The sequence below is a fragment of the Pangasianodon hypophthalmus genome, chromosome 5, assembly GCF_027358585.1.
Source record: "Pangasianodon hypophthalmus isolate fPanHyp1 chromosome 5, fPanHyp1.pri, whole genome shotgun sequence".
NCBI classification, from domain to species: Eukaryota; Metazoa; Chordata; class Actinopteri; order Siluriformes; family Pangasiidae; genus Pangasianodon; species Pangasianodon hypophthalmus.
Window position 1 is genome coordinate 7950101 of NC_069714.1, and position 12759 is coordinate 7962859.

The following is a 12759-nucleotide window of genomic DNA, read 5'->3' on the forward strand; positions in this document are numbered from 1 at the left end:
AGAATGTTTAATTTATCATAGGCTTGTACTGAACAACAAGAAGAGCAATAATAATAAAAAAAAACTATACCCCTTTCATTTTTCTCTTACCTTAACTAATATTAAAACATCACAATTCATTATAAACAAACTGTTCTGTTCTATTCTACTTACTGAATTAAATACTGTCTTGTTAAAATTATAACTGATGAACAGCCACAAATATACCAGTAAATCTAACCCTTTAACCCTTTCTAACCCCTCTTTCTTTCTCCATAATTTATAATTAATTGTGTAATATAATAATAATTGTGTGTATGTGTGTGTGTGTGTCTCAATCAGAGTCACAAGCCACAGTTTGGGCATATGTACACTGGTAGACCTTGGGTGCACAGTTCATGTGACTCTACACATGTAAGACAGTACTCATCTTCATGCTCATCAGAATCTGATGGATCTCTCCTTTTCTGAGCCGTTTTAGGCTCATGGGTTTTGGATGGAGCTTTGGATTGTGACTTCGCACTCATTCTGAAGAACATCTTTTTTATTTAGTCCTTTCTCTCCTCGAGTTCTCTTTCAACTGGTGTGTCCGTTTGGATAGAGGATTTCACTTTACTTTTAGTGACAGCCCTAAAAATTTCCTGGGCCTAGTTTTGGCAAAGGCTGAATGTCGTCTGGAGAAGGAAGATGTTTCCCAATGCCAGTAGAGAGATTTCTTGATCCAGACATAGCACTATTAGTGTCTGGATGTGAATGTGTCTGGACGCACCACGCTGGCTGTGTCTGTATGTGGCTGTTGCACTGCACTAGCTGTATTGGGGTCCAGGTCATCAGGGACAGTAACAAGTTCTGCAGTTGGAACTGGGTTTGCTTGGTCTGTTATAAAGGATGGGGCTGTGCCTGACAGTCACATGCACAGTCGAAAAGAAAACATTTTGTTCATTTAAAGTTGCGTTATTTTCATGGCCCTCCCCAGGGGACAGTGGAGCTGTGAGCTGGCAATGCTACCTGCTCAACCTCCAGGAATAACATAAAGTAATATTTTATTTATTTACTGAGTCTGGATGCAAAAATCAAAGCATTTTTTAAATCCTTTTTTGTATTTAGTTATATTCTGACTCGTTAGATTCCATACTCCACACCCCAGCTAATCAGAAACAAATATTTTCCATGCCTAGGCCTGTGCATCAATTCTCTGTATGAGCACACCTGTACAGTAGATCTGGTCAAAATAGTAATCACTGTTCTAAATCAATCCGCTTGATACCATGGAAGCAAAATGAAATAGTTTGCTAAATGGTGGTAAGCTAACACTGCATGTTTATGCTGTAACTCAGGTACAAGAATGTAGAAACAGCATTTGGACACCACATGTGAGTTGATTCCCCTGCTGCATTTGTGGGAATTTTTTATTTTTTTTAAAGGAGCAATAGTTGATTTTTTTTTTTCTTACTTGTACAAGGACAACAAATGCACTCTTGACCATTCTCATAAATCATTATGAGCCGAATTTCGTGAATTTCGCACGTGATGTATGTTATAATTGTAGTTTAATTCTACAAACCAGGCTCTGGGGGCGGAGCTTTGCTTAAATGGGTGGGAATTACGGGAGAGGGGCGGGTTCAAGGAATTTAAAAAATCATTAAAATCTCCTTGAACCCACCTACTTAATGGTTAGAGACCTAAGCGTAACTAATTTCGGTTAATCTTGCCTAATGCTCCTTTAACTATTGGAGCAAAATCCATAATTCTCGAGAATCCTCCTACTTTAAAATTCGGCGATCTTCGATAGCCTTCGTACAATTTCGCTTACACTCGAGCCCACTTCGGCAATCTTCGTTGGATGTTCGGTAAGTTCCGTGTGCGCTTCGGGCCATGCTCGGCTGAGGCGCTCGCTCTGATCGGCTTTCCGTCTCCCCAGTTCCGAGTGTGTCGTTGTTGTTGTCGGTGACGCGGCGGAGGTGTAGCCTGACGCGGTCTCTTACGTGTCGGCCCGAATAAAAGTGGAGCTCCGAGGGCTCGCGAGTGACGGAAGGAGTGTGTATCGGTAAGAGAAGACAAAGTGTCCCGGCGGGGAGGGAGCGCGCGGGCATGTCCCGGATAAGACAGAGCTCGGGTCGGGTTCGGCCCGTAGGAAACAAAGAGATCATGGCGGCGGGGTTGTTGTACATGCAACGGAGGGAGGGAGGGGAGCCTGTGGACTCCAGGAACGGGGGAACGAGCTGTGTTACAGAGCACAGGGGGAAATGTCGAGTCAGTAGCACAGTTTAGGGCGCAGCGGAAACGAGCAAACAACTGCGTGTGTGTGTGTGTGTGTGTGTGTGTGTGTGTGTGTGTGTGTGTGTGTGTTATGGTTGTGTCATCTCCGGGTGTAAGCGTTTCGTCAGGCTAACCTGACTAGCCACCCTTCTTTAGCTACCTAGCTATAATTTTAGCACGCTTACTAGGTCGCTAGGCAGCTAAACTAGTCGCTTTTAATAGGTTAAATGTTTGTTTGTTTGTTGGTAAACATGAAGCAAGACTCTTTATCTTTTATATTATATTCTAGTCAAGTCGACAGCTGACCACTGCTTTTGCTCTTTATGTGCTGACTGGATTATAGCTAGCAGGCTAACTGGCTAGTTTCTAATCGCACTTACAGTTAAAATAGTAGCAAGACTGTAAGTATAGGAGCAGCTAGGCCCAGTGTTAGTGTTACATTTGTGTAAAAAAAAAAAAAAAAGCGTTGTAGTAATATTAATTAAACTGAACTGCTTTTTCAACAGATAATAAATGAACCCTGAATGAAATAGCAGTAGCAGTGCTCTATAAAGTGTTGCTTTTTCCACAGATATGAGCACTTCAAGTGCAATAATCAGTGGACTTTAATGTTTATTAATGATTGTTATTAATAAACATTTCATCTAATGTACAAATCATTTCTGAGATTGTGTGTGTTCACACTGCAAAAATGACAGCAAGTGAAAATATCTTGAATATAGTCAGATTTATCAAGTAGTTCCTATTATAAGATTAACACAAACCAAATATAAGATTATTAAACCTATTTCTAGACCTTTTTTAAACTAAGTTCAAATAGTCTTGTTCTATTAGAAGATAATTTTGCTCATTTTAGCATTTATTTCTAGAAAGAAACAAAATTATCTGCCAATACAATAAGAAAAAAAAGTGAAGCTTTAAATGAGTAAAAATGTCTTAAAATAGCTTTAATAATCTTATATTTGGATTATTGTAATCTTATGATAGGAAATATTAAATAAATTTGACTATATTTGAGATATTTTCACTTGGTAAGATTGCACCATGTGCAGCAATCTGAGTGGCTGTGTGTGTGTGTGTGTGTGTGTGTGTGTGTGTGTGTGTGTGTGTGTGTGTGAACAGACCCAGCAGTATACACTCTCAGAAAAAGCTGTACTCATGTCTAAGCAGATGCCATCATCTGTACACCATTTGTACCTTTACTGTGTATCTTTTACCTAGAAAGGTGTGTATATAGTGTAGCATTTAAAGCTTTACTCAATAATAGTAATAATAATAATAATTGTGGTCCATTTTTGAACCTTGAATCAGTTTTAAAGGTACACTCCTGCGCAAAAAAAAAAAAAAAAAAAAAAAGCCAAGCCCAAAAACAAATATTAAGTTTTTAATGGTCTTAACAATGAATCATTGTTCAGAAAATGAGCAAGAATGAAACAAATGCACTCCCGAGAGCTCGTGTGCAACTATTGGCTGGTTTACTTTTGCTGCAGTGAACTGTTTGTTTGGGGAAAAGCTAGAAACAGGGAAATTCACTCAGTCTTCTTGAATGCAAAGGTAAAATCATGATAATGATTCAAATGTTTGATGTAAAATTCCAACTAACACATGAACACATGTCTGGGTGTACAAAATTTTCCAAAAATATCTTCTGGGATTTTTTTTTCTTAAAAGATTAGGCATAGCCACACCTGATGCAGCCCATCAAGAGCCACAAGGCTTAAACATTTAAATAAAATCAATGGGAAAAGCTGTCCCATACTCAGTTCCTTTGTTTTTTTTTGTTTAATTCTTGCTAAATTCCTGAACAGTGTTTTCTTGTTAACACCATTAAAGCTTAATATTTTGCAGTTTTTTTCTGGGCTTCGCCCTTTTTTTTTTTTGCCCAAGAATGTGTATATCCACATTTCCAGGTGAAAGACAGATATTAAAGATGTAGCTTTGAGAGCACCACCCCAGCGACAAGGAAAAGTACTGTTTTTCCTAAGAGTTCAGATGCATCGTGCAACCTATCATGAGATCATGTAAAAGGATTTGTGCTGAAACAGAGAGTTTTCTGGTAGATTAGTGTGTTGTCAGGTCTCGACAGACTCCTGCTTGATGTAGCTGTTTCATATCCACTCCATCTACTGAATAGATAGATCGCTTATACGTTCCAGTTTCTGTTCTTCCTTTCTGTCACCAAGCATGTAATGAAAATATAACACATATTTGATGGGATGATTCAGAACAGTACCATGTCATTTAATAGCTGCTGAGACAAAGTATGTGGCCTAACACTGAACTACAACCTGAATATCACTATATTATTATATTTAATTTAAAAATAGTCATATAGTCATTTTAAGAGAAAGTTCCTGTCCCCTGAATAGACGTCTCAGCAAACCCCTGGCTCATTCAAGGCCATGAATTGGCAGAAGCACATAATATTTCTCAGTTTAATTTATTGGCTTGCTACACTGATAGCTAGTTTGTATTCTGTGCTCCATGCAAGTTGAAGGATTTCTTTAACTCATGTTGCATATCCATTGCGCTCTGACGTTAATCTACAGAGGAATCAGATTAGCCAGCCTGAAACTCACAATGTCTCAAAATGTGATATCCCATAGCATACATGATCAGCCCAGTTGATTGTAGTCATAAGTGCTATTTGGATGGAATAAGATTTCCGGGCATATGGCTGTTAAGTAATGTTGCTGGAGGATGGCTGCAGTAAGCATAATGGATTTGCACAGGATTAGTGGCCTCTGTATAAATCACAGAGATGGGAGTGTTTTTGCAATGCAAATGTTCACAATGTACCAATTTTATGGTCGTCACACTAAAAATTCCATGCGTACAAAAAAAATTCCTCACTTTAATACAAACTGATAGTTTGGACCTTTATTGTAAGCACTTGTTGCAGGGTGCTTGAACATTAGTAGGTCACATGACCATAACATTTATGTAGGTTTTTCTTCTATAATAGGAACTCAGTAACTTAACTAAATCCCTGAAGCATTGTTTCTCCGACACGTCCTTTCATATGAAGTCTAAATTTTGTTGTTCTGCATCTTAAATTCTGACAGGTTTTGCTTTGGTTTCAGTAGGAGACAATAGAAAAGAGCATGTCCTTTATATTAAAGAAAACATTCAAAAACCCTTTTTCATACATATACTGTATACAGTACAGTGGGGTCCAAAAGTCTGAGACCACGAGTGAAACTCCTTCTATTTCGCATTCTTTTCTAATTTAATACAAACATTTTTATTGCAAAATATATTGTCAGCAATAACTTGAGTGAAAAGTAAAAATCGTAGAAATATTTTCATGGATTTCAGAATTTCTTCCCCCCCATTTGTAATTTGTCTGTCGCCCTTTAATGACAGCATTCACTCAAGCTGGCATGGATTTCACATATTTGTGAACAATTTTGACTGTCCATGTTAGATTAATTGCAGAGATGTCTGAGCATGTGCTTAAATGGAAGGGATAAGACTTGTGGAAAATCTGACCTTTGTACAAAGGAGTTAACATGGTCAGTATCAAAAATATGTTTAACTTTAAACAGTGACCTAGAAATAGTGCAGAATCTTGTATATTGAACATTTTCTTTTCTTTGATTAAAAATGTTTTAAATTCTAAAACGGTTTATTTTCTGTTTGTGGTCTAAGACTTTTGGACCCCACTTTATATATACACCAACTTGTCAGTCACCTGGGGTTATTTCTACTGTTCATTTCATAGAAGGTAAAAATACAATGTAATCTTTCCTTTTGCATGCACACGCAGTCTGTAAAAAAATAAATAAATAAATGACATAAATCATTTATTTTCTATCACCCCGCCTTCCCATGTTAAATTAATCCAGTTCTTACAGGGCTGTAGTCAGTGGGAGGGCACATTTCTGTATGGTAAAGGACTGCGGGTAAAGGCACTTTCTAACCTTGACCTTTTTTTATTTGACAGGTCTAGGCTTCACCCAGGTCATGGGCTACAATAAACTGCTAGCAACAGTTTTTATTAGTCTAAGACCAGATGCAGTGAAGTGTCAGGGAATCCCTGTTCAGGTTATTTTACACCCCTTCTCTTTGATCAGAAATAAACTACACCCTTCTTTGAGTTTAAATACTAACCTAAGTCTGCTCACAAAAGAGACAAAAGAAAATATCTGCTATGCAGTTGGTTTAGCTAAATGTACGCACCACTAACACAAGCCTGTGACGGCAGCGCAGTCTTCCTGTCTCAGCACACAGGAGCTGCTTTAAAGTTCACTGAGGTTGAAAGCATTGATTCGCTGCTGTGCTTTTTCCCCAGCGGACGGAAGACGCCGTCAGCAGGCTTGTGCCTCGATGTAGGATGAACAGATTGCAGCTATAAATAAAGGTGGAGCTTTAGAAAGGTGGACATTTTGGAAGTTAGCAATGATTTATAACTTGTCTTGTCTGCTTTTTAGAACATGATCATAAGTGGCTTTATGTTCAGTATGTATTAATTTACCTGACAGGATTTAAACATGTACAAACATACAGTCCCTGTGGCTCTGAATTGTCGAACAAAGCAGGAAAACTCCAGAGAACAGTTTATGTAGACCAATTTCCTGGACGACTTCCCAGGTGGGAATATTTTGCATAACTGTCATATGACTGAAGGCGTTCATATAAAACAACACTTCAGCCTCTGTGAGGGAAAACAGGCTGAACAAGTTAAAATCTAGAGTGTGTCTAATCCTTAATCAGTTTCTCACAGAATGCAGAATATATAAGCTGAATCTTATCAGATACATACATTTTATAAATAATTAAATGGCCATTGAACTTGATTGTCAGTCTCATCAGAAGTACCTTTTATAGTACATAGAAGCATTAGGGGGAAAAGAAACTCTTCAGCCTACCAGTGGGAAGAAAGAGTTATGTCAGGGGTCAGGAAACCTTCCACATGTCCTCAAGAGATAAGACTCAAGGAAAGGAAATGAGAACATACACCCATGAGTAAACTATAAGTGTGCATTGGTTTTGTTTCTACCAGATATTTTTTTATTCCAATAAAAATGAATTCAGAAACATAACCTGGCGAACTTCCTAGAGTAAAGCACACTATATGGCCAAAAGTGTGTGGATACCTGACCATCACACTCGTATGTGCTTGTTGAACATCCCAGTCCAGATTTATTCCCCCTTTGCTGTTATAATAACCTCCACTCTTCTGGGAAGGCTTTCCACTAGATTTTGGAGTGTGGCTGTTCATTCAGCCACAAGAGCATTAGTGAGATCAGACAGTGATGTTGGATGAGGAGGTCTGGGGTGCAGTCGGTGTTCCAGTTCATCCCAAAGGTGTTCAGTGGGGTTGAGGTCAGGGCTCTGTGCAGGACACTCGAGTTCTTCCACTCCAACATTGGTAAACCATGTGCTCATGGAGCTCGCTTTATGCACAGGGGCATTGTCATGCTGGAACAGGTTTGAGCCCCTTAGTTCCAGTGAACAGAAATCTTAATGCTACAGCATACAGAGACATTCTATACAATTGTGTGCTTCCAACTGTGTGGTAACAGTTTGGGGAAATACCACATACAGGCGTGATGGTCACATGTCCACAAACATTTGGCCATATAGTGTATTTTATCAGGAAGAATTCGCCAGTTGCTGTCAAATACAAATTTGTTCCCTTTACTGTTGATTGGCATTGAAGTCTCCACTGTGTAAAAATAAGCTCTTTGGTGAAATGTGCATTTGTAAATATGTGTTTTGGATAAATGTTGTTGGAAAATAAAGCCTGTTATTATAAAAATTGGTATGTATTGTTATGATACGTAAAATGAGTGGCACGCAGCACTTTTGTAACAAATTATGGAAATTTTAATGGATATGAATAATATTGGTATGGAGTATTACTAAATAAATTGTAAAAATAAATGTGCTCAGTAAGGTGTCAGTGAGTTACTTTTTTTTCCCCCCTAATTTGGTAGGTATTCAGCTTAAGCTTTTCACTATACTGCTATGGCTTAACAAGAAGCTTACTAAGCCATGGTTCAATCTTCGGGGTTACACAGCAAAGCATAAACAAGTATACAAAGGGCAGACAGAACAATGGAGACACTGTATAAAAGGGGCAGGACTGAACCCTACTGTAGTAATATTGAGAACAGAAACGCATTAGAGACGTTACACATGGCAGAGGTGATAGATTAGTGGCGACATGCAGCAGTATCATTGAGCATGTTAAAATCAGTGTAAGCATGATCCTTCAACAGTGTAACAATGAGCTCTGGTACATAATGTGATGTGTCATGTCTGCAGATAACTCAATGACCATGGAGGTGGGAGCGGAGGCCCAGCAGGGTGCAGACACGGCTGTGGCTGAGACTGAGGCCCAGCAGATTACCCAGGCCCAGATCGCCACGCTCACTCAGGTAACCATGAGCACCGGAAGCCTGCTCACCAATCCATGTGATCGTGTTCACTTGGTTACAAAGCGGTATCTGGATGTGGAACAGAGTAGTTGGGTCAAGCTCAGGGCAACGACTCATCACGTTAATGGCAGTGGACGTAAATTTCCTCAGATGTCAAAAGTCTTACAAAGTCCAGCTTAAGCTTAAATTGAAGCCAGGACTTATAACACTTGTATTCATGGCAGTTTTAATAAGCAGTGTGTGTCCTGAATGAATGTTTGTTTTTATTTCTGTGTATAGGTGACTGTGGGTGCAGGACACACCACCGCCGCCGCCCCCACAGTCACCCTGGTGCAGCTGCCTAACGGGCAGACAGTGCAGGTCCACGGAGTGATCCAGGCAGCGCAGCCCTCCGTCATCCAGTCTCCACAGGTGCAGGCAGTCCAGGTCAGTGTCTTCTGCAAATGATTTTAATTCCTAAGGCACATTAGAAAGAAAGACAAAAGCTTTTTGGCTAGAGTGTTACCATGATGTATTTGCACAGTGAGAGAGGATGAGTTACATTAGCATTTTTGGATGAAGTATTCACTAAGTCTAATGCTAGAAGGACTCAAGTGGGATGCTGCACATGTACCTTTAGTGTCATCGCTACAGGTAGTGAAGCTAATTATATTTTCCAGAAGTGAAGTGGAAAATGTTTGCAAGTTTCATTTTAATTCAAGTAGCAAGTATTTTATTGACTAGCTATCATTGATAAGGGTAACATCATTTAATTTTCTTTGTAATCCATCTTTTTTTTTTTTTATCTGATTATGTTTGTAGTACCTTCTTGAAATATGATCAGTTTTAAACTGATATAGGGCATTGTAGTTTGCTGTTTACATGACCACTTATATAACATTGTAACTACCAAAATCAGCTAATGGTTGAATTATTAGTGTATTTGTATGCACACTTATTGTGACTAAAATATGGAGAGGTCACAAAGTCTCTATATTTTGGTCAGATCTCTACAGTGGCGGAGAGCGAGGACTCGCAGGAGTCCGTGGACAGCGTGACTGACTCTCAGAAACGCAGAGAGATCCTCTCCAGACGCCCTTCTTACAGGTATGTGTGAGTACCGCAGTATTACTGTTATCTGCACATCACAGTATTGTGTGCTGGAAGGCTAATGTTGCGTTTGCTCCCTTGGCCCACAGGAAGATTCTGAACGACTTGTCGTCAGATGCCCCAGGAGTACCAAGAATTGAGGAAGAGAAATCTGAGGAAGACGCTGCACCTGCCATCACTACAGTTACCGTGCCAACCCCCATTTATCAGACCAGCAGTGGCCAGTACAGTATGTTTCGGTCTCATTAGTGACTGTACACCTGCTGTTGTATACTTTCACGATGAGGACTCGGAGAAACCCGTTCACGCTTACCTCTCTGTATCTTTTAGTTGCCATCACACAGGGCGGAGCCATCCAGCTGGCCAATAACGGCACAGACGGTGTGCAAGGTCTGCAGACTCTGACCATGACAAACGCGGCAGCTGCACAGCCAGGCACCACTATCTTGCAGTACGCCCAGACGAGCGACGGGCAGCAGATCCTGGTGCCCAGCAACCAAGTGGTGGTGCAAGGTGAGCTGGAACACACACTTATAAGGTGGCCTAACACACTAGCCAAACATTCAGGAGTCCTAGACTAGGCAGCATGTGTTTAGAGGGCATGGCTTTGCAAGGAATACTCTCAGCTTAAAGTTAGCATCTGCTAAAATCACTGAATCTACCTTTGCGCTTCATTTTACAGCTGCTTCAGGAGATGTTCAGGCGTATCAGATCCGCACAGCAGCAGCGAGTACCATCGGCCCTGGAGTGGTCATGGCCTCATCGCCTGCTCTGCCCAGCCAAGGAGGTGCTGAGGAGGCCACGCGCAAACGAGAAGTGCGCCTCATGAAGAACAGGTACAGGCATTTATTAATGAACTTCAGGGCTGATTTATACCTCGCGCACAGGCTGAAGTATTCATACTTGCACATAACTTGAGCGGGTCCTATAGGAGGCGCTGTCACATGAACAACACCAGAATTTACTGAATTACACAACAAAGAAGGGCCAAAAAACAATGTGAGTTTCATATTTCACTGAAGTATAATAAATAAAAGATAACTCGGGCATAATTTCGTTTTGAAACAATCGCATGATTAATTATAAAACAAGTAAATTCTCACTGAAAACATTTGGGAATGCCAACCAATCAGTGCTTGCCCGAAACATAGCACCAAAGATACGCACAACCTGTAGTTAATTTGTGGGAGGACCGAGCAACAGCACGTCTCTCTGTGTGTCACACTTACCCATGATCCCCTTCTCCGCATCAGAGCACAAATACGTGTTAAAACAGAAGTATAAATCGGCTTTGAGTATGATATATAACATTGCTTTTGTGTCCAATATCAGCAGATTACACTTTGCATATGTCACTTTTTAATTGATCATAATGTTTATGTGTAATGTGCTTTGGCTTCAAATCATGCTTACAGTAAAGGATATCAATTCCACTAAACAGCGTTAGATGGAGAGATGTCATTAATACACACTGATTAGAGCTCCATCTGTCTCTCCAGGGAGGCAGCCCGAGAGTGCCGCCGGAAGAAGAAGGAGTACGTGAAGTGTCTGGAGAACCGTGTGGCTGTTTTGGAGAACCAGAACAAAACTCTCATTGAGGAACTGAAAGCTCTCAAAGACCTGTACTGCCATAAATCTGAGTAACACCCTCATCCGTGTTTGTCCTTGGTGGACTTCAGTGTACATGTACAGAGACTGTGTGTGAGTTCTCCCTGGAAGGAACGCATGTTTTCTAAATATACTTTTTAAAAAAAAAAAAAGAAAGGAAAAAAAAACGCTTCAGACTGCCTGGAAATTCCCATGAACACACTGGGGCATGAACCCCATGGCCAAAATCTCCACACCAACGGATCACGTCTTTACAAATAAATCACGTGAAGGTGTTCTACGAATTAATAATCCCCTGACTCGTTTCTCCTGTTAAGCTCCCCAGGTGTGTTGGAAAAAACATTCTCATTAATGTTAATGTGTTGATTTAGAAACACCTAACTGATACTGAGATAGAAAAGTTTTTAACAAATCTGAATATATTGTAAGAGGTGCAAGCAACTCAGTTATGCTATTTAAATATATCTACACATCTGTGGACGTTGAGGGTCAGCTGGAATGAGAAACATTTTTCCTCAAGCATCAGATTTTGAGCTATATTTGTCTGACTGTTACTAATATTTGGTGTCAAATGTTTGAGTTAGTGTTTTTTGCCTACTTACACACATTTCTACTGTAAAATATTGTTAAATTTAATTTTGATGCCTTATAAAATAACTACGAAAACAAATCAAGAGAATTTAAGGCATTTATAAATGAAAATATTTGTATTGTCTATAGGAAACTATTCTAGTCATGTACAGTACTGTGTCTTAAAAAAAGTCTTAGGCATGTGCAAAGAAATGCTGTAGAGCAAAGATGCCTTCAAAAATAATGAAATTAAATGTCTCTACATTAAAGAAAAATACTATAAAGAGCAGTAAACAGTAATAAATGAAACAAAGTTGATATTTGGTGTGACGACCCTTTGCTTTAAAAAAAAAATAAATAGTAGTCTCAGGTACAATGTGTGCAGTTTTTATAAGGAAATGAGCTGTAAGTGTTACTGAGCATCTGGCAGAACCAGCCACAGTTCTTCTGGAGACTTTAACTGTCACACTTGCTTCTAATTTTTTTTATGCAAAACCCAGCATTATGTTTTTGTTATGTTTTTTGCCTGAAAAGTAGACTCTTACGTAATATGCTGCTTTCTTTACTGACATACAAACATTTAATTTTGTGCTGACTTATGTTTGGAAATCTAAAATGTTTTTGTACTGACTCAATAATGTAGAAGTCAAAATAAAAATCCATAACAAAGTTTGTACTAAAAAAAAAATAGGGTGCCTAAGACTTTTGCACAGTACTGTACAAGCTGAGTTTAGTTGGTAACTGCATTTTGTTAAGAAAGAAGCCTTGCTTCTAGCCAATAGCGATCCACTACCATGGATCTGGGTTCTCCCAGTCTTTTGGATATTAAACTTGTTCTAAATCAAGTTATTTTGCATTCCATGTACCC

The 12759-nt window shown here is 39.5% G+C and overlaps 1 protein-coding gene across 2 annotated transcripts; it reads left to right on the forward strand.

The window, feature by feature from the left end:
* Positions 1-1657: 1657 nt before the first annotated feature.
* creb1b (cAMP responsive element binding protein 1b) lies at positions 1658-12581 on the forward strand. Of its 2 annotated transcripts, none has more exons than XM_034304505.2 (8): positions 1658-1829; positions 8512-8624; positions 8904-9050; positions 9610-9710; positions 9803-9942; positions 10044-10226; positions 10396-10549; positions 11213-12581. In XM_034304505.2, the coding sequence occupies exons 1-8, from the start codon at positions 1823-1825 to the stop codon at positions 11355-11357; spliced, it is 990 nt and encodes a 329-aa protein (XP_034160396.1). In that variant the 5' UTR covers positions 1658-1822; the 3' UTR covers positions 11358-12581. The 2 variants fall into 2 exon arrangements, with proteins under 2 accessions (XP_034160396.1, XP_026803021.1); XM_026947220.3 differs by lacking the exon at positions 1658-1829 and adding an exon at positions 1869-2026.
* The last annotated feature ends 178 nt before the right edge of the window (positions 12582-12759 follow it).